Source organism: Lathamus discolor, chromosome 4 (assembly GCF_037157495.1).
Source record: "Lathamus discolor isolate bLatDis1 chromosome 4, bLatDis1.hap1, whole genome shotgun sequence".
NCBI lineage: Eukaryota > Metazoa > Chordata > Aves > Psittaciformes > Psittacidae > Lathamus > Lathamus discolor.
In genome coordinates, this window is record NC_088887.1 from 34,026,525 (window position 1) to 34,048,224 (window position 21,700).

The window sequence follows — 21,700 nt, forward strand, 5'->3', positions numbered from 1 at the left end:
TAATAATCCATTTTGCACCAATTAGAAAAACATGAAAATGAAAGCCAGCATCAAATACCACTGGAACAGTTCGTGTCAGAAAAAAAAAAAATCATGCATAAAAGAACAGGCCTTGAAGAGTTAAGGGAAATTACTTGAGTAGGCTGCAGTGGGACATGAAGTATTCATACAAAAAGATTACAAAGATTATATGATCAGTCTGGACTGTGTTGCCTATGTTCCCTTCAAACAGGTTTGAAGACTAAGCTTCTTGTGAGATTTTTCTCTGGTCAAAATTTTAACCACACCCACAAGAAGTAGCTGTAACAGACAAAATCAATGTTAGATAATAGGACAACAATTACTTTCTTAACAACCAAGCACTGAAATGTCCCATCCTGGCTAAACAGGCACTAAGGACCCCTGGCTCCCCCATTCTGGAAGATCTGTTAGCCTTGGCAGGAGGGTGCTGTGGCATGTGCTGCTCTGAGGAGGTAGTACACCAGAATGACGCAAAGACACTGCTCAGCCAGTAAGTTTCATGATATAGCCTTATTTTCCACTGTGTCAGTCTTAAGACCATATCTTCTAAGAAAGATTTACATAGGCCTATATTGCCACAAGCCATAGGATAATTAACCAAGCTAATTGAAACAGAAAAATGCTCAGTCTCTTCAGAGATACGGTGTGAAATGCTGACTCCAGTGAAGTTAGTGTTAGAAGGCTCACTGGTCCTCAGTGATGCTAGTTTTTTGCTGCGGGAGATGCCTAATGATACTCATGCCATCTTTAAGAAGCAGCAGGAGATGCTGTCAGCTGTGTCTATCTACAAAGCACATCTGAAGCATCTGGACTGCTCCTAGTAGCAGCAATGTTTTCTGAGTAGTGGTGGTTAGAAACTCGAATTGCTGTTCCATGCAAAATTCTTTCTGTAACATGAGACCTGAAAACTCATTTAAAATGAACTATTAATCTTTTTCTCTCTAGCTTTCACACCTCTCCAGTGTTTCTCAAAATATCCAGCTATTTCCAACTGCCAACAGTTACTTTAGGACAAAGTATAAGTATTGCAGGAATCCTGCTGAAGCTTTCAGTATGACAGCACCACTGTTAGCAAACTTTCTGTGATATCCATTTATATGTTATAGCTATTTCAACATGAATTCTTTCATAAGTCATAGGTTGGATATCAGATCTCAAAGTACATTTATGTGTAGCTCCTGGTTTTCAATAACCTGTGTGTCCCACTTTACTGCAATGCGTGGAAGTAACACAAACCTCACAGAAGCTTTAGTCAGTGGTAAGATGAGAAACTGTAAGTCAGAAGTGCCAATCACAAAAGCATAAAGCACTATTTCCATGAAAGTTCCCACAGCTTTCTATGGATTATCTATTCCTTTCATGTACTGAGTGCTTTTAAAAGAGATGGCAAAATAGCATGAAAAGTCTTAACTCCAATTTTCTTTACAGCTTAACTTCTAATAATGTTCTGAGACTGCTAACAGGTACACAAACAAAAGAAAAATGGAAACAAAACAAATGCCTAGTGAAATGCACCTGAAAACAATAGGTTTGAAAGGCTAACAGGCATTCATGACTCTCACAGACTCCTCCTTTTGAGACAAGGGAGCTTTATGCTGCAAGTGGGCAATTCATCTGTAGGGCTTACCTTTGCTATTGATGCTACCCACATGCCTACTGACTACCCACCAACCTGATGTTTGATGGTACTAGATTAGAACTCTGTCTGTTCCTGAAGTTTTACCAATTACCCAGTCATTAATTGAAGATAAAGGGGTACCTTCAACAAACAGTGCACTCTCATATGCTAATGAGGACTCCCAAATATTTTTTTTGTTCAAATTCTGAATCCTCTTACTGTCATAGAATAAGAAAAGGGTAGAAATTCTTTGTGAGAGGTTATAACACACTTTTGGTTTGGTATTGTTTGTCTTTTTGTCTGTTTGTGTTTTTTTCTGTTGAGAAAAAAAGTAGAGAGAGGGCACTGTAGAATCTTAAAGGCAAAACCGTATAGGGAAACTGAGCAAGGACTGTGACAGCTCACTGCAGCTTATCTTAATATGAATTAACACAAGGGCCATCAGTGAATATCCTGGGTCAGGATTTTCTTCCATTTATTTTCTCAAAGAAGAATGTCCCATGTATTCCAGGATGATGAAACAGACCAACAGGGGGTGTGTGCTATCGTGTGAGCCCTACATGTTGTTTAAAAACATTAAACACACAAACCCACATAGACTAGGTAGCAAATCTGTTCAACACTAATGCTCCAGTGGTCTGCGAGAAGAAGGGAAATAAAATGTTAAAGTCAGAGTTCTCCCCAGAGGTTGAGATTGCCATGGATGTAGATCAGTTATTGTCATATTGCTGACAAATGCTCTTCTCTATCAGCTGTGGTCAAGAAATATGAAGAACAAGGTGAATGCAAGGTTTGCTGTCTTTTAGATATATTTGATGGGCTAAATTCACAACTTTCAGTTCAGAAATGAAGTGTAATTTGAGGTGTAAGTACATAGCCTGCTTATGTGAAGAGTGCATTTTCATTGCTGTGATTATTTTCTGTTTGTTGGGGTTTGGTGCTTTTTTTTTTTTGTTGTTTTTTTTTTTTGCTTATTTTTGTCAGTTAATTACAGAGAATGACAATCTGTTCTGAGAAATGGAGACACTAAAGAAAGAAACGTTAACTTGAATTAAGCTTTCAGTTAAATTGTACTATCCCTTTCACATCAAACCCCTATCTAGACATTTTCATTATTCTCAAAGGGGTTATTAAAGGGGTTATAATTAAGTTGACATAATTCAATTCAAAGTTAACTCTCATTAGCTGTCATGATGCCATCATTACTTGGACAGTTACTGTGAAATAAGTGGAGGGAAAAAAGGAAGCAAACAGTTTCACAATAATGGCCCATAGGATGTACTTGCATTGGGGACTTGTGGTAAAATCACGACATAACTGCTCCGAACCCTGCAATGTGTTATTTGCTTCAGATGTAGTGGGGTTGAGAAAGGTGTTCAAGGTTAGCGCTGCTCACTTTTCTTCATTGTGCATCTACTGACCTTATCACCGACCATCACTTTCTCTCAGCTCTCCAAAAGGCCCAGAGGTGCATTCACACAGGTAATCTTGTACATGACACAATAATTTCTAGCTTGGCTACATCCAAAGGTCATAAAATTGCTATCTGTCAGTATCCCTAGTGTCCATCATGACCTCCACAAATGGATAATCACTTTTTCAGTCCCAAGTGCATGTAAGAGAGGCTTGTCCTGAGCATAATCTGATGCAGACTTTATATTGGGGAACCACTACTATCTCTAACATTGACTGGATACATTCTACTATCCTGCAAAATATAGTCCTGTTCACATTGACTTGTCTATATTGAAGTAATTAATTATGAAATTTTTCCTTAAAATTGCTCCTGTTTTTCATACAAGCTATTATTAAGTTCACTTATTTATCATCATGGATCATATTAAATACAGAGGGTTTGGAGGAGCAGAATTAATTCTGGTTTCTGATAAGCTTGTTCAGTTTACCAGAAGTACATGTGGGTCAATCTCTCTAATTTTGCCAAGCCGAGAGCAATCATATACTACATGTCCTCATAACTAGAGGTTACGAATCCCGGTATCTGCAAACTCTGCAGTGCTCTGCGTTCATCTTGTCTGAACACTTCCCTCTTTTTTAAGCATGTAAGACATGAAGAAAGAGAACTCCTAGTGCATTATATGCAGGGGTTCTTGCACGATCCTGGATTTGCTTGCATCCTCAATCTATTAGTATTGCAACATGCTATCTAATTGGTTTTGCTCTTATTCAAGCATTAATTTTTATGCCTATTTTTATTTCTTTTTGATTTTTTTTCACCAGAAATTTATTACACACATGTAACAATTGGCCTAAAAGGAGGAGCACACTGAAACATTTGCTCTGTTTCCCTGTGTTTTTTTTCCACAATCTTCCTTCACAGATGTCCTTTACACTCCTCATTCACCTTTTAAGATCTCAACTTTGGTCTCACTGGTGCTCATGATGTAGTATGCAGTGAACCTACAAGAAATCCCACAGTGGAAAAGCTGCAGATTTTTCAGGTCATTTTCAGACATTCTTTATGTCACTCCACTAACACTGCGTAGCTACTAAGAGAAAGGATCATCTGAAGGACTGTACAAATAATGCCAGAAAAAATCAGAAAGTGAAGGTGACTTTTCTCAGTTGACAGAAAAAAACATGCAAGCAATGGTATGGGGACCAAGCATAACTCTGCTTGTTCCAACCTAGGCCTCTTTGCCTTGCTAGACTCTTCCCACACTTACTAATGAATCTTCCATTGTGATCGACAGTAGTAACATAGTAGTTACTACAAACTTCTCACAGGAAGGCTGAAATTTCTCTATCTCCTATGATGAAAACTTTAGCCTAGAGAAGGGACAAAACCATGAAAGTTCCAGCCACAAGCCTGAAGAGCCCTGTTTACAACTTCTGTGTTCTGGGAAGCTATGCCATGTGTTGAAATAGTACCCTTCAAACACCATCAGTGCCATTCATGACAATAGCTCTGATTTATCTACCAGTATCAAACTGGCTATCTACCACACAGAAAGGTAGGAACAGCAAGCTTTCCAATGGTAATGGTATATGCTCTTCCATGCAGAAAGTGCTTTCAAGTTGGTGGCATTTATCTAAAGTTCTGCAAAACTTTGAAAGTATCTGTTACCATGAAACAGTAGACACTATTTTACATTACTACATCATTAGCCAGAGTTAGCAGGCTTGTAAAACTGCATAGTCAATCAAATGGATCTGATTTTGCAACTCTAGGTACCAGTGCAATACAACGTTTATACTGGCACATGCTGTGATGTTACAAATTTGAGTGGAGAAAAAACCAATATTCAGCCTGAAGACCCAATGTAGATATTGAGTACTGATGAGACTTTGCTTTCTAAAATATTTGGTCTCGAAGTCCAAGCTGAGATGCTGTAGTGTTGTAAGCATCAAATCTCACAGTATAGGTAAGGCAGAAATAATAGGCCCAAGCAATATCTTTTAATAGAACAACTAATACATCTGGAAAAAAATATGCAAGGTTTGAGACACATTATCCCTTCTTCACATCTAAAATAGAAGCAGCAAACTTCAAAGCTAATGCAAGCTGAGAGCAATTGTTCAGGGTTTAGATATGTTAATCAGACAGTTTTATACAGAAGCTGGTACTTGTGAAGTACACAAGAGATATTAGGAAGGAGAGGAATAATAAAGAAGTTATCTTGTATGACAAGAAAAAAAAAAAAAAAGGGAGAGGGATCAGCTGAAAACCCTCTGTACCCCACAAAAGAAGATAAAAATTACTCCAAAAAGAAATTTATTTCCTTCTAAGGTAGGTGGGATGAATTACCCCCTAGAGGAGCACGTCATTCTCTGCTGACTACAGCAAAAGCTTGGGCAATTAGTCGAGAGTTGTCACCTAACTTTTGGAAAGAACCGAAATTACTCCCTAAAAATCCCACTTCCAGTAAGCAACGAGGCATAAAGAAGCCATGTGCTGATTATAACAGTAATTAGCATTGTAAAGTTCTGGATTGCTTTAAAAAGCCCTGCCACCTTACCTTTAGCTAGAGGTTCCACAGTGATAATCTCGCTGCTGTTACCTCTTCCTGCAGCAGTCACTGCTACCACCCAGACACTGTACTGGCGATTCCGGCTCAGGTTGGGGATTCTGTAGGAAAATGAGTCGGGAGAGGCTTCAAACTCGCTGATTACCTGTGGTGGGAGAGACAAATGTTTCCAGACTAAAATAAACATCATTTGGGGAAACTCTGCTAAACTGAGTGATACAAAGCCTGTTAATTCAAGGTACTTTGAATGAGTATTAGTTGCTCCAAACAGATGACAGATCGCAATAAACAGACCAGACACAATAACCTGTTGCAATCAATTTATACTCAGTGAATTTAGGCCTATATCTTGTTTACAAATTGGGGATTTTTAGATAAGGAATTTTATGTGTTTGTTAAATTTACAGGGTTGTATAAACAATTTAAGTGAACAAGTTTGCCTGTTTTTTACCATCAATAGTTCTGCAAAACCAATTTTTTTTACACAAAACTTTCCCAACAGAAGATTCAGTCCTGAATCTGCTATGAAATCTGGAGTTTACTACTCAAGATATATCTTTGGTCACCTAGAACTGTCATGCTGGTTTTCCTTACCCCTAGGTTGGGTGGCTTACTCCTTCAGTAATGGAGTAAACCAAGAAATAAACCTGTGTTCTGTAATAAGACTGTTCAAACTTCCCCCGAGCCTAGTTTTGTTTAATGACAAAATTACTTCCATTCAATGGTTCCCAGTAGAAGGTCACCTCAGCTATTTGGCTGCATTAGTAGGGAAAGACAAGTGCTGGAAGAAATGTCAATTCAGTCTATTCTTGCACTGTCATTCAAGTACCTTGGCCATGGGCTGAAGTGAAGCTGACCAGGTGCTGCTATGCAGTACTTGATTATCGGTAAGATGCTTTGCAGTCTGCTTGAAGTGACTTGTACGAGGAAAGGTGCAGAGGAATATATAGATTCCTCCAGGGGACGTGGGCTATGTGCACCTCAGCACATCCTCCACAGAAAGCCTGTCTCCTTGGTGGAGGAGAAGGGAAACGTCGCCAGCCCTGAACAGTATTACAATGCTCAATATAGCCAGTTTTATTTCTGACATGGGCTTTGTGATTCTTGTACTTAAAAATAGAGGGGTAATGAACCATTAGAATGAATAATACCCACTTCCCTGTGTAATACTGTGTATGGTAATGGCTAACTAACACTGGGCTAAAAATACTTAGAACATTAGTGACGTAGAAAAGATTTTACTAGGAATCAGCATTAAAAATAATGCATCAGTGTAATCTAAACTTGATACAGACTGACAGAAATTGTGTAAGGAATCTCTTTGATATACAAATATCTGCTGGTGGTAAAGGCCAATTTAATTTGATTTGCATTTCAAAAGGCAGGTTGACCTGAAAGCATTGGAATATGTAGTCCTTCAAAGTGCATTACAGATAAATAAGGGATGTTTCTGAGATATCATTAAACATCTCTCCAATGTGAACTGGTAGCCAGTTTTAGCTACTGACTGGGTCACTGCATTTCTCTATTCTTAAGCTGGCATCTCCTATAACAGGAGGAAAGGGGAGTTCATCTCTTCTCATTGTTTAAATCTAGAGTGAAGACAGCTGCATCCAAGCCAGCCACCTTGACTCCCATCAGACCGTGCAAAAAACAGGTGACTTCTAAGGCAAGGTTCTTCTGGTCTTTTTGAGCCATATACATTGCAGTGGGATGAATCATGGTCTTAACATAGCTGTGTTTTCCCACCAACTATAGAAGTGTCCATATAACTAGTCCAGGTATAGTTGACTGTGCTGAAGGCATCTGAAGTGAATGTTCTTGTTAACTAAAATAATTACCTCCCTGGCTTTTACACAAATGTGTGCTTCTATTTGCTTCTACAGCAATACATTTTGTGTTCTCTGTGGAGACTAAATCTTCTGGGGAGACTGATTTCTTCCAGCTAACAGTTATCTAGTCTTAACACAAGCCCAGCTAGGGACCTTGCCAATCTCATTGCTCCTGTCAAAATGCCAAGTCAGTTTGTCTCATTTAGCAAGTGGTTGCTTGGGTTTCTACTTCTGATATGAAGAGGTCAGAGCAGGCAGATACTTCTATTATTACACGAAATATTACAGCAGGTTTTGAGAGCCATCTGTCTTGACATTTACACAAGAATATTGGACAAATGACCGTAGCTTCACAGGCTGGATCTTTGTGAGGTCATACATAAAAATTAATGTATTGATCATGGCACAAGAGGCTGAATTTTAATATTCATGAGGCAGCATTTCCTAGGGTTAATTTGAAAGTCAAACAGTCTAGGCTGTCTCTGGCACTTAGGCTCCACTCATTAATGCATCTATCTAGCACAAGCTACTTCTAAACTACCTATTAACATGGGACATGGATACAGCATTTAGGAAAAGCTAAACATTACAGATTTCCTCTTTGTCCAACTTTCATTCCAGCAAGCATCAGTCCTTGCTGGAATCCCCACTGGTTTTTTTTTTAGGATGCCCGCGTTTTATGAAGGGGACATACGGCTGCCTTTGGAAGCTACTGCTGATACTGCAGATCTCCTGCTTGAAATGCCTTGCTGCTCTCTCCCCTCTGCTGTGGCAGACTGGGACAGTTGGACAGACATACACCCTGTATGCAATTGCTAAATACAGCTCAGAGAAACCTGGTTTGAGATTTTATGTTTGAGATAAGGTGAGCAGCTAAGCACAAAAAGAAAACCTCAACCTTGAAGCTAAAATGCTAGCATTGAGGGCTCCTGCTCTGATGACCAAAGTTAAAGACAAAACTGGAAAAAAAACCCAACCCTCCAAATTCCTCTGGTTGCAATGCGGTCAGCTGGAAAAGCAGGTAATATTGTCTCAAAACAGAAGAGTTCTCTCTCCATGGAACTCCAAAGATGGAATAATCACAAAATTAGCTTTTAAAATGCCTTGTCTTCAGTTCTTTTCTTTCACCCACGAAGAACCAGCATCATTCACAAATTTGCATCTGTAGCTATTACAAATATAAATTCAATTATTCATGGAATTAATTTGTTAATTAAATCCGGTAAATGTATCTTCAATATTAATAAATTAAAACCTCATTTTCTTAAAACAAACTGCTATAGCAAAAGATTTTGGTTTCTAACTGATTAACATACATCTTTTTTTTTCCTCAGCTAACATTACCTTTTAAACACTTGGGAATGCTCTAGTGACAAAAACCTGATTTTACTTTTAACTTTTGCATGTCATTTCAATTAGACTAACATGTCAGAGACTTTCATTACACAAGAATAAAACAGAGAGCTTTGTCAGCAAAGAGAAGATTAAACAATAGAAATTAGAAATATTATAGAGGAATGTCACCTTGTCATATGTTGATCTTTGCATGTGCTGGTATGAAACATATACTGCTATTCTATACCAAAAGCAGTAACACGCTTGCTCAAGGGATTCTTTTCCTTCTGTCTATCTGGGTTCTTGTTTTGGGTTTTTTTTTATTCAGCGTACAGATGATGGGTTAATTTTTTCTTCTGTCTAAGAAGCACAGACAGGGCCAAATCTCTAAAAAGCCAGCAAGGGCAGTGAAGAATAAAATGAAATTGAAGAACTCCTTTCTGAGGGTACAGTCAATCTACTTTTCAAACAGGAGACAGCAAGAGATGCTGAGGAACAGCTACTTCTGGGAGCATCATTTTCGCCTTACGCAACTTCAGCTCTATCTGTGTGCATTGCTTTGTATGCTTTGAAGCAGTATGCCATCTCCTGGTGCTTCTAATTCCTTTATAAAGCTTAGATAGGTAATGTGAATAAACTCTGACCCCTTTGGCTGCTTTTTCCTTTCTTTATTTGTTGTGATTTTTAACCCAGCCAAGCAAAACTTCAAAAGGACACCTTAGAAGAAAAATATAACAGTTTTCCAAGGAATCAGGGAGTTTCCCAAGCAGGGAAGTAACATAACAGGTAGCATTTACTGTGGACTGGAAGATTATTCAGTCAAAAGCAAGCCTGCACCTTGCTTACAACTGCATCTACAAACTTCTGATGTAAGATAGGTGAACTGAAGATCTTTATCTGCAAGTTGCAGGAAACTTGGGAAAGCCACATGGGGACTTTAAGGACAAGAGTGAAAAGCAAAAAACATCTCAGATTTGTGGCATATGAAGTAAGAGTGTTTACAAGTTGGCTACCTGTATACTGGGTGCCTCATCTTAAAAATTAAAAATACATACATACATATATATATATATATACACACTACCTAGAGTGGCATGTGTGTCTTCACTATCAATTTGAGAATAGAATATGGCCACAGCATCATAACAGGGCTGGAAGGACCCAGATAACTCACTCAAGTCTATTCTTCTTTAAACCAAGTTCAACTACTTCTGCACAACTGTCCAACATGATTTTGAAGACTTACAGTGAACGAAGATTTTGCTATTCCCTAGTCTGCAAGACCTAGTCCATTGTTTTATAATCTTACTATTGGAAGTCTTGAAACCTAGCTTGAGTTTTCTGCTGCCGTTTCAACCTATGGATTATTTCCCACTCCATTAGGAACACGGAGAATAGATCATTACCCTCATCTTTACACCAATCTTGAATCTGCATGTTTTATCATTCCTTTCCTCACCAGTACCTTTATCTTTTTACAATTCAATAACCCTGATGCTTTCAACACTGTCTAGAAATCACATCTTGTCTAACTCTTTCTTCAATAATATCTGCGGTTATCCTTCAGACTGTCTAGCGGTGGTCCATAGCCTTCTCAAATACAATTTCCAAACCTGTATTCAACAGTCCCAGGGTATGGCATTTGGCTTTTCACAACAGGATAATAAAGTCAGCTAATTTTCATCTTGGGATGCCAAATAACCTCAAAATCCTCTTCTGAAGAGTCTAGCCAACTGCTCTCTACCCAGTACTTTTGTAGTTGGTTATTCATAGTACCCATTTTTTTTCACTTATCCAAGTTAAATTTTATCTAACATTTTCCAAAACAATTTCCCAGTTCATCGAGATCTGTCTGAATTCTAGTTCTGTCTCCAGTGCAATCCCTCCCAGCCTTATATCTCCTGCAAATTTAATAGGCACTCTTGCTATTTCATTTTCCAGGATGCTAATGGAACCACTGAACAAAAGTGGACTCAGGAGAGATACTTATGCTGCTCCCTTCAGCCCATAACATCGAACCACTGGTTTCATAGCCTCTCACAGAAGAGCAGTCAAGTTTATATTTAGCTTGAGCTTCCTAAGTGAAATCGTGTTTGTCTAGCAAGGTTTCTCTCAATAAACATTCATCCTCTGGGCTTATCTCCATTGCTAAATGGGAGAGAGCCAGGGATTGTGTAGAGCACTGAACACCGATGATCCACACCAATTTTTAACTTGATCTCTAGCTGAGTTTTGTACTACTGTAGAAAGCTGTCTTCAAAACAAACCTGCTTTAGATGAGCTAGTGCTAAGCATTGTAGACAACCATCAGTTAAAAACATACTCTTGGGGCCACGTGCTGCTCTTTGGCCTTTATTTAATCAACAGTGCAGATGAGGCCCATAATGAGCACTGAGTCTCATCAGTAATTAAAGCAAGCTTTTACTTATACAAGGTTAAAACACAAAGATCTCCATCTTTTTGCACAGACACTATCAGAGAGCTTTCTGTCCTGCTCTACCTCAGGCCTTTGTTGCTCCTGGAAATTAAGTGAAGACACAGTAACGAGCACTACAAAAAGTTGTTTTTACTTGGAAGCAAATTGGGTTAATATGAAATGAAAATGTTACTGCATTTATAGAGAATGAACATTAGGTTCTGCATCCCTGAACAGAGTAGACAGACCTTCTCAGTGAACTCCCTAAAGATGTCAAACTTGGGGTGAGGTCATGGACTACTACCTTTCTCCAGGACTGCTGGCTTTTGCCTCACTTCCTTTCACAGATAAACAAGCTGTCAGAGCTGCAAATAACCACCAATCCTGCACCACAGTTTTCAGTAAGACTCTGGATACCGCTTTGATCATAATGGCTTCTGTTCAAGTCTTGCTATTTTGGCTTATGTTTTGAAACATGGCATCTCATTTCTCACTCAGCATTGTTGAAGATAACTGTTGTAAACAGAAGCTGCGCACAAAACACAATGCAGTTTCCTTTTTCTTTTCTTTTTTCTTTTCTTAAATGCCGAACTGAAATGTTAGAAAATACAAGATGGAAATGTTGGAAAAAACAGAGGCACTTGCCTGCCTTCCCACTTGCAGGAAAATCTTGCAAACACATTTCTGGGAATTATGCTCGGAAGACAGCCCATTGCCTGGAATTCCAGGTAGCCCACATAGTCAAGGATTGTGTTCCCTGGGAGCTGGCACGCCACCTGCTTGCCCCTGTGCAGCAGCTCATAGAAAGTCCCTTGGCCTTCTGGGGCTCATGATCAGGGAAAGAGCATGTGGTGTCACAGGCTGGTGACCAACCGCAGTAAGGTCAGGAGACCACCTTGTGTGCTGCCAGAGGTTCTACTGCCTCCTTTGGTGACCTCAAGAAGTCACTAGGTTTGTTCAGAGCATTTCAGTCAACTCAAATTGTATGACACCACCTGGTCCCAAGCACTTTGTCGCCTATATGATACAGAAGGGAATGGGATGAACTCAAACCTTGTGAAACACATTGAAACTGACATAGAGGACTTATTGTTAGACTATATTGATACACCTGTATATGAGCCCAGATAGTGAGACAAAACCAGATTTCATTAAAAAATCAGTATAAAATTTGTTTTAGTAGGGCTTTGCAAGGAAACCTTTTGAAAATTAAATAAAACAGCACATGATCAGAATTAATTTATACTCTGTCACATCCTCCCTGAGACCTGCTCTGTGACAAAAAATAAGATAGGCAAAAAATGTAAAGTTGACAAAGCAATTAGAAGAATGAATGTACTGTGTTTGGGAGCTGGTAACAAAGTTGTGAAATGATTATGAAAAGCGTAAACAGTACATGTGTTATATTAAGAAAAGACATATTTTAAATATCATTCAAAATAAGTTTTAAAATAACCCCCAAATTATATACTAGTTCTATGCTATATAAAGAACAAAATCTAATAAACATAAATATCTTCATGCTGGAAAAAATACTGTATAGACATAGTGATAAATACTGTTTGTAGTACACAAATTAATGAACATGTACTTTAACTTAAACCTTACAGATTCTGGCTCTAAAAAAGCTTCCATTCAACAGTAACTTAACAAACTTTTGCCAGCTACCTCTCCCTTCTTTAAAAGAGACTTTCAGCACCTCTTTAATCACTGAAGCCTCTACAGTGTGTATCAATGAGTCACTTCTGGCTTATAATTACTCTTGCCCTATTTTCATGCCTTTTATTCAAGTCTTTAAACTGGGGTCAAAGTATGAAGGCAAGCTGCTTCACATTGAATTAGAATTTGGACAGATCCCATGCAAAATCAAGACAAAGACTTTAGTCTGCCTGAAAGAATTGTGTGCAAAATACCTGGATGCTTAGAATTATGTCAGCTAATTCTGGTTTTTTTAAAGATCTAGTTTAAGATATTTGCATATACTTTCATATTATCTAGATTAAGGTGCATATCATCTGGTTTAAGATAACCACGTATACTTTCCCTAGAATAAACAAAGAGAAGGTAATCTTTTGGCAGAAGATTCATCCAGCTGCTTCCAGACATTTAGCTTCTTTAATGAAAGGATCTCAGTACATTGAAAAGAATATCCTCCACTGGAAGATTCCACATGTGTTTGCACTGGAGAATGTATCTCAAACACATAAGAAAAAAAGGTATTTGGAGTGTTTTCCACCAGGACCATTTGAAAACTCTGTAGTAGAGTTGGGAGGCTGCAGTATACGCATTTGTGAAAGAGAGGAAGGAAACCTGGAGGGTCTATTTCATGTCACTTTTTGTGCAGGCCAAAAAACCCCAACAATCTAATACACCCTCACCAAGGAATCTGACTGCAGTTTCTCTCTCAGTATGGTGCTCTACAGATTGACAGAAAAAGGTGCAGAGAGATGTGAGAAACAGATGAACAGTCTAGTCGCTACTGCTGCTACTTCGGCTGCCGCTGGTGGTTATCCTGTCACAGGACTAAGCAGACAGAATGTGCATGGGAATGGTGTCTTGTACAGACATCATATGCCTGTTTCATTTGATAGCACATTAAACCATTTTATTTTTTTTTTTTTACTTTTAGTAGGTTTAAACCAAAAGCAAAACCCCACAAACATAGACGTCTAACAGGCCTAAGAGTATGTTTCTCACAATAAAATAAGTATACAAAAAGATCAGTAACCATCTGTCTGAAACAGCACCAGATGTTGGTCAGTTTTCAACATCAATTACATTTTCAAGTAAATTGATTGTGTTTTGGCCCAATATAAGATAATTTCCTTCTTCATCATTACTTCACATCTGTTCATCTCCCTCATTTTACAAACACAAGTATCTCACAAAAATATTTCCAGGCCAAGATGAAACTTCGCTGCGCTTTCAGCTTTTGTGTCTTTCTAAATCCTTTGAAGAAGTCCAGGACTGTAGATTACAGTTTTCAAAGATTCTTTCAGATACGTCACTGCCAGATACCTGGGGATGACTGAATGGTTTGCACTATGAAATACCTCCTGTTATTCTGTTTTGTGGTTTGGTTTTTTTTTGGTTTTGCCTTTTTTTTTTTTTTTTCCACTGGAGAATAATTTTTATTTTTCACACATATTTGTGGTTTGAAACACCCCAGGCAATATATTGTTCTTAGGACTCAAAATACTTAAACAGGAAATGTCTGCATTTTTCTTTACAGGGGCAGCAGATGTTTTAAGAGTTTCTGCCATTGCGAAGCAAAAAGAACTCTACAAAAGGCAGCAAATCTTCATCTCATAATTTGTCAGGGTCATACAACGGTTGTGTTTCATAATAAGAATATGCAGAATATTACCAACCAAGTTAATTAGTTTTCCTGTTGGTGACTTAAACACCAAAGCAGTGCTTTTGTGTAAAGGGCTGTCTCATTAGCGTAAGTGTTCAAAGTGTGCTGTATTGACTCATTCTTGGTAAACACATACTACTTGTAAACTACAGTCTGCAGACAATATTTGCAAAAGTTTATCTCTGTCACTGTCCTTTTCTCTTTCTTCTCACTGATATTTAAAAAGCGAGTCTGCCGTTCTGCTTAAATAGTAGAATTTTAGCAAAGTTATTTTGCGACCAAGGCTTTGACTGAAGGAAGAAGCCTATTCAGGGAGTTTGTATGGATATATACTTTCAACTACAGCACTTATGGTGGCAGAAGTGATGGTAAAGAAACAGGTCTTCTATTTATTTCTCTCCTCACCTTAGAAAGACCTCTTTCTTTGTCAACTACTTGTCTTTGCAAGAGTGACTCATACAAGAAATTCCTTGGGATATACAAACACTATCTCCACAGGATTGTTAGCATTCAAGTACCTCCGCAGCAGTCTTCTTTCACTGCAAATCTAGCTCTGAATAAAATAACTTTTTATTTTAATATCCCTTGAAGAGTAAAAGATAACAAAGCATTTTGTTAGAAAAAACCCTGGGGGAGTGAGTTCTATGTATCTATAAATGTGTCCTGACATCTTGCATTTATTCAAATGTGTCCAGCTTTGCTTGTGGAAACTGACTACTGAATTCTATCACTACCTCACTCACCATGTGGAACCGATATGGAAGACCTGCTCTGTGAGCCACAACTCATGCTGATTAGCAAAACACTAGAGAGGAGTGGTAAAGGGACTAATACATATAGGACACATTGTACATATAGATAGATACACATATGTGTATTTACATATCTATACGTACACGGACATATTCATCCCTTCATGTGCATGGGTACCAACAGGACAACGATCTATGTACACATTAACAACAGAAAAGACCTCCAAGAGGCTCTGTGTTGGGCTAAGGTATCCAGTGATACCCCCACGTCATAAACACCGCAAAAATACAGCCATAAAATTCAGTACAGGGCAAGACCAGCAAAGGCATTATCATTTTGTCATTGTCATTGTCCATCACTGAGGTACTCCAAAAGGTAACCATAAAATATGCAGTACTAAAAAAAGCCAACTGTACATGAGAGAACTGCACATTAAAGAAAAAACAAAATAGCTGCAGATATTTTTTTTTCCTAGTGATGTAAACATACAATTATTAGCAAAGCCTCAGGAAGAAACACTGCAGCTTTGTGCATAGTGACTAGCGAGAGACAGCAGCACCACCTGGTGTTCTCTCCAGCCCACCAGAGAAGTGCCTGGCGCCCATTCGGACCAGAGCCCTGACCAGCAAGGTCCAGTTCTGTAAACTCCAACCTCTTTAACCCAGTGTGTGCCACAGAAATGTATGAACCATGATGGTAAAGACACTGGCTATTTTACATTTAATCGGTATGCTCAAGATAGTTTGGTTTTGCAATTTTTAATGGAGTTAGAAGACAGCAGTTCCCAGACATAAATGAGGTAAAGATTTCCAATCCTTAGCTCTGGATTTGACTCATAAATCCTGCCTATGTAGGATGAATCAGTTTAGGCATAGCCATCAACAGGCTTGTGCATTTTGCCCTGTTTCCCCTTGAATACCTGCAGAATTAGTTCATTTGCTGGAAGAGTGGGTTGTGTGAGGCTGTGTCCCATTCAGACATACCCTCAGGCCGTACTCCCTCTCAGCAATCTTTGAAAAGAAGCCTGAGGCACTTTTAGAAATTTCCCTGTCAAACTCCTTCTACTTCTGGAACAATATTTTCCTTGTCTGTTTAATTAAGATCGCATTTTGCAAATTGCAATGCTAACTTTGAGGGGAAGTCCTGGTTAAAAATGCAATAAAAACCTTGGATAAAAACTAAGTAAGTATGTTTTTCAATGCACATCAAAATAAATACGCATGGGTGTTTACAAAGAGTAATTGGCCCTTGTGTTTAAAGATAGCTGGATTCCTTTGTGACTCAGAGAGTAAAAAAGATCCCTGATATTCAGTTCAGTTTTTCTCTTTTCACTTTCTCAGAAAGTAAGAGCGTGTAGACCTAGAGTGGGCAAATACTCCAGGCAGAAATAAGCTTATTCAGCAGCAAATATATTTGTTCGTAAGTCATTATGTTCTTTCACACATGAATACTCAAGCCAAAAAGGCAGGAACTCAGATGAAAACACATAAATATCTGGCTATAAAAATACATGCTTCCAGCTATAACAGGGCTCTTGCCCTGAGCTGGTCCTGTAAAAGGTAACTTAGTCATTCTAAAAAATATTTCCTTTTTATTCTAAAATAAAAAACCTTAAAAGATACTCAACTTCAATTGTGAGGTTTGAAATGACTTGTAGGTCAGAGCTCATGGGTTTTAGACAGTGCAAAATTTCGATAGGTGAGAAAAAACCAAAATCAACTTTTAGTCATCTCCAGGATCCCCCTTCACCCCCTTCACCCCCTTTACCCCCTTCACCCTTGCTTAGTGTGAAACGAAGTGGCAAGGAGAACACCAAGCACTAAGTATCTGCAACAACACAGTTTCAGCTGTGCAAGTGCTGCCAGTCTGTGGTCACCCTGTGGGACTTACTGTGGGGTAGGGGTGTGAACAGAAGACAGTGTATTTCCGAATGATGCCATTCAGCTTGAGGGGAGGGAGCCAAGAAACGAAGACGGTGGAGGCCGAAGCCGCAGCTGCTTTAACACCCGCAGGAGGACCTGGAACTGGAAAATCAAGATGTGTTAGAATGGCACTTAGTTACCTTAGCATAAGGGTAAGGGTAAAAAGGAAAAGCGGAGCATGCCACTTTGGTAACCGCACTTTGATGGACTGAGATGGACACTCTGTGTTAGGAAGCATTGTCCATGGTGCCCACACCAGGGGAGAGGGTTTGGAGGGCTGTGTCCCCATCCCTAAGAGGAGAGAGGCTCTGCTTCAGAGGTCCCCAAAGCAGAAGCTGCCACTGATGGTTAAACTTTTGTGAAGTATCACCCCCAGCCTGCATGCATGAAAATACGTTGGCTGTGGCCAGTGAAATTGCCAGACAACATATTATTACAAATTTTCAGTTTTGAGGACATAACCCATGGGAAAATATTATTCACTTTATAAATAATACATATGTGAGCAGTTTAATGGACAGACACACTAGAGATGTGAATTTAATGAAGTAGAGAGTAAATGAGCTGCAGTTCCATGCGGTTAGCACTGCCTGACATGACCCAAGTCTAGCTACTGGTGGAACATGGGAGCAGACAAACAGCCACACACTATCCATATCCCCAGCCTTGCCGTCAACAGCTCAAACCTCCCTCTGACAGTGTGTGACTATCAGCTATCTATATAAGCCATCAAAAAATGTCAGAGAAGTAGAGAGAAAAAAACCCAAAACTCTTCTCTAAAACCATGTGCAAAAAACTTTAGCCAGGAAAAGGCTAAAATCCTGGTACATAATTGCAGCCATCTATCTTTGCACTCTTGCATTTTGAGAAAGGCTTTAATTTCATGATAATGTTATTTTTCAAACGCACACTACACTGTACAATGTTCTTAAATTTTAGAAACACTGTTATGTGAAAAGAAACGTGCATGCTGGAATATCATGTTACACATAATCTTGCTCTCAAACAAAATACCAAATGCTACATTTAACATCAGAAAAAAACTGTTTTAAAGTTTCCTGAAAAAAACCCCACCTTTTGTCATTATTTAAAAACACTTTTTTAAACAATGAAAATAAGTAATTTTAAGTATATTTTAATATAGCATGTGGTGAATATTCATGTTAAATTATTAAAATAGATATGTTGTCTTGGAAATTGCTACATGTGGTATAAAGACTAAATGAAACATTTTGATGGACTCTGTTATCCACAGAACTTTTGGTTCATGAGGAATCTAATATTTTTGTCTAATTTCAAGCTGAACAACCAAAATGTTAGAATTTCTGTTAAAATTACCACTGCAATACTTGATCAGGTTTCTTTACTTTTACAGAAAACAGTTATTGTGCAATATAGATGGAAAAACCCTTGTCCAGCAAGGTGATCTTCGTAGGTGGATCCTTAATATTTTTTCTACTTCATTTAAGCAAGTAGATATTATAGTGGCACAAAATTTTGCCTATAAAGAGAAGCCAGACAGCCTGGGGTCTAAATTTCCTTAGTTTTGTGGCTAGCCAATTCAGGTTGTAAAAAGCATATACAAAAAACTTCAATTTTATATCTGTACAGGTACTGTTGGAAGATGTAAGAAGATGGACAGACAGGCACCACTCAGTGCAACATTTCTGAATATATATTTTCTCTTTATAGTGTGTAGAGAGAAAAGAGATAAATCATCAAGTCAGAATGTCATAATTATAATTGCATGTGAACCCAGCCCCTCATTGCCTTTGCAATGGGCTAATTCAGTTAGCAGTTCTACCCAATGCAGAGTAAATATTGATGTTTGACAGCATTCAACTTGTTATCTATACCCAGCTCATTAGAAATGCTATTTGCTCCCTCTGCTGAAGAGTGAAAGCTAGCTCTTCAGGGTAATTACCTAACCCATGGGAGGATTGCTTTACAGTTAGTAATGTTTTCTGGAAATCACTGCAAATATATGTATGAGGTTAAACTAATTTATTGTTAAATTAGGGTGTGATCTATAGGGACAGGTTCTGATGGTAATTGGTCATGGCTGTCAACTGTCGAGGGATTAACTCAGAATTCATCTAGCATTTTCTATTTAATATATATACGTGGAAAACACTACTTGTCATTGCATGGATGTATTGCTGTGTGGTATACAGACCAGCAGAAAGAGGGTCTAGAAAGAAAGCCAGGAACCCACATAGCTAAATTTCTAACTCAAGAGTCTCTCACCAGATTGCAGAGGAGTTGGGATAAGGCAGTGGTATCAAAATTATTCTGAATCTTCATTTATTACTTCTCATTTTGCTACAGTGTCCTTGTTTGCTATTTTGTGCATGCGGAAATGACTGCTTGGGGGAGTGTTTACATTTCCTTAGCAAGAATCCTGCTGTCATCTGATGCCTTTCAGACCACCACTGTCCTCTGTCCAGAGCATAAAGTCATTGTTCAAACTCATACCCTGGTCCTAAATAAGGTTATTATGAGTTAGCTCAGCATTAAATGAAAGATTTATTACTAAACATGGGTCCCATGAGAATCTGAAGAAGTTGAGGTAGGGAATGCAGTGCCTGCCTTATCTTAGGTAGGAAAGACCCTGGTCTTGCTATGCTAACTTAATTTTCTCTCACTGCTATTGTATACTACCATAGTTTCCTTTTCTTCACAGCCACCAGGGGTAAAATAATGGTAAGAAGCCAGAGAACAATCAGGGTTGAGCGCAGAGAAGCTGAGGGGACTGCTTCTAGCCAACTTTGCAGCATTCCAGGGAGTAGATTCGGCAAATTTTACATCAAAGATGGCCTCATTCTCCAGCTAGCAAGGATTTGAAAGGCACGGAAATAGCATGCTGCTTTCATGTGGAGGAGAACGCTTTGTATTCTTGACAGGGCAAATGAAATGCTAACGCAGAGAAGGCAATTATACTGATACGACTGGTCCGGGAAACAGCATTTAGATGTGCCAGATAATAGGGAGGAGCTCCAGGAACTTTCTCATTCCCCTTTTCATAAGCAGAGAGATTATCACCATTTTTCTTCACAGTGCTGAACAGCAGGGAGGCAAATGCACAGAGTACGGCACTTTTAAGAGCGATATCACCCATATATCAGAAAACTGAACCTTGCATGTATTTAATTCTGCACTTCACAGGACTATCCTACTGACTGTTACATTTATGAAAAACAAAATAAAATAAACTCCTGACTGCTGCTGGTAGTGCCTTTGTTCAAATAGATATCCCACCTACAATTTAAACATGTGCTTGCCAAAATACATTCACATATACTGTCCACCCCTCATTCACTCAGAACTCACACCATTTCTCTCAAATGCTGACAATTTCACAAGTGGAACAGTTGCTATTTTGTTAGTCAAAAAAGATAAAATTAGAGATCTCTGACAATAGAAAAAAATGCATTAAGGAGTCATTAACGGTAATTTTCTATCATAGCACCCAGGTGATGAGCTCACAGCCATTCTCATCTGCTGAATGAGCCCAAGAAGAGCTCTGCTCCAAAGAGCACTGAACATGCACTTGATTGGATTTATGCTTATTCATTTTAGAATAAAGCTTTGTCAGATGGATGTATCTGCATATCCACCTCTCTCATGCCAATTGCCAGGATGCTTGGTGTCCAGATTGATTAAAAAGAGGAGGAAAATCTTTCTGGATTCAGGCAGAATCTTACAGTGAGGCTGGCAAAGGACTTTAGTGTTATTTCTCTTTCCTCCCTGCAGCTAGTTCCCTGCTGCTCCCTTGCTGCAGCCTCCCTTTGCTCTGAACGCCAACGTCTCTGGCAGAGGAGAGCTGGAAGGACAGCCCTGCTGCACTAAGTAGTCTTCTGTGATATACAATCAGCTTTCTGTGCATAAAAATGCATTTTCATAAAAGAAACTGACAAGATTAAAAAACTTGCATCCTCCTGTGTCACAAGAAACCCCAGAAGCAACCTCTGCCTGACACTCAGCAAAAAGCAGCCGTACCAGGTCAAATTCCCAGTTGCAGGAAACTTTCCCTAGGAAGGGGCTATGTCTTCTGCTGGCCAGTTTTGCCCAAGGTCAGAGGTGCTGCTGCCAGCTGACTTGCTGCATTGTATGTCAGCCTTGCATGAGGAGCACATTCATTGTCTCAGCTGTAGGTTTCTCATATTGCATTTGCAGTGTAGAAAGAGAGGGAATTTGTCACACACCGCCACCTCTCCTCGTTGCTACAAAATGGAGTAGCTTTCAAAACTGTACTTTGAACTCAGTGAGGAAGAGATTTTGAAGGACTACTTAAATTTTTAATGATTTAGTAAATTAAGTCTTCAGGTGAAGAGGACAAGCAGCTTATTAGAAACTGTAAATGGAAAAAGTAGGGGACAAAACCACAATGAATTCTTGAAAAATAGACATTTCTGCTCGGCTTATTTTTCTGTCAGGAGGAACTTCAGGAAGAGGAGGG

General features: G+C 38.9%; 1 protein-coding gene across 1 annotated transcript in view; it reads right to left on the reverse strand.

Annotated features, from left to right (window-relative positions):
• DSCAM (DS cell adhesion molecule) overlaps nucleotides 1–21,700 on the reverse strand; it is a 181,528-nt gene that overhangs the window by 54,228 nt on the left and 105,600 nt on the right. Inside the window, exons 18-19 of the mRNA XM_065676987.1 lie at nucleotides 17,210–17,343; nucleotides 5,617–5,770 (exon numbers count right to left, since the gene is read on the reverse strand). Coding sequence (XP_065533059.1) covers nucleotides 5,617–5,770; nucleotides 17,210–17,343 — 288 coding nt within the window. The remainder of the gene's footprint in view (nucleotides 1–5,616; nucleotides 5,771–17,209; nucleotides 17,344–21,700) is intronic.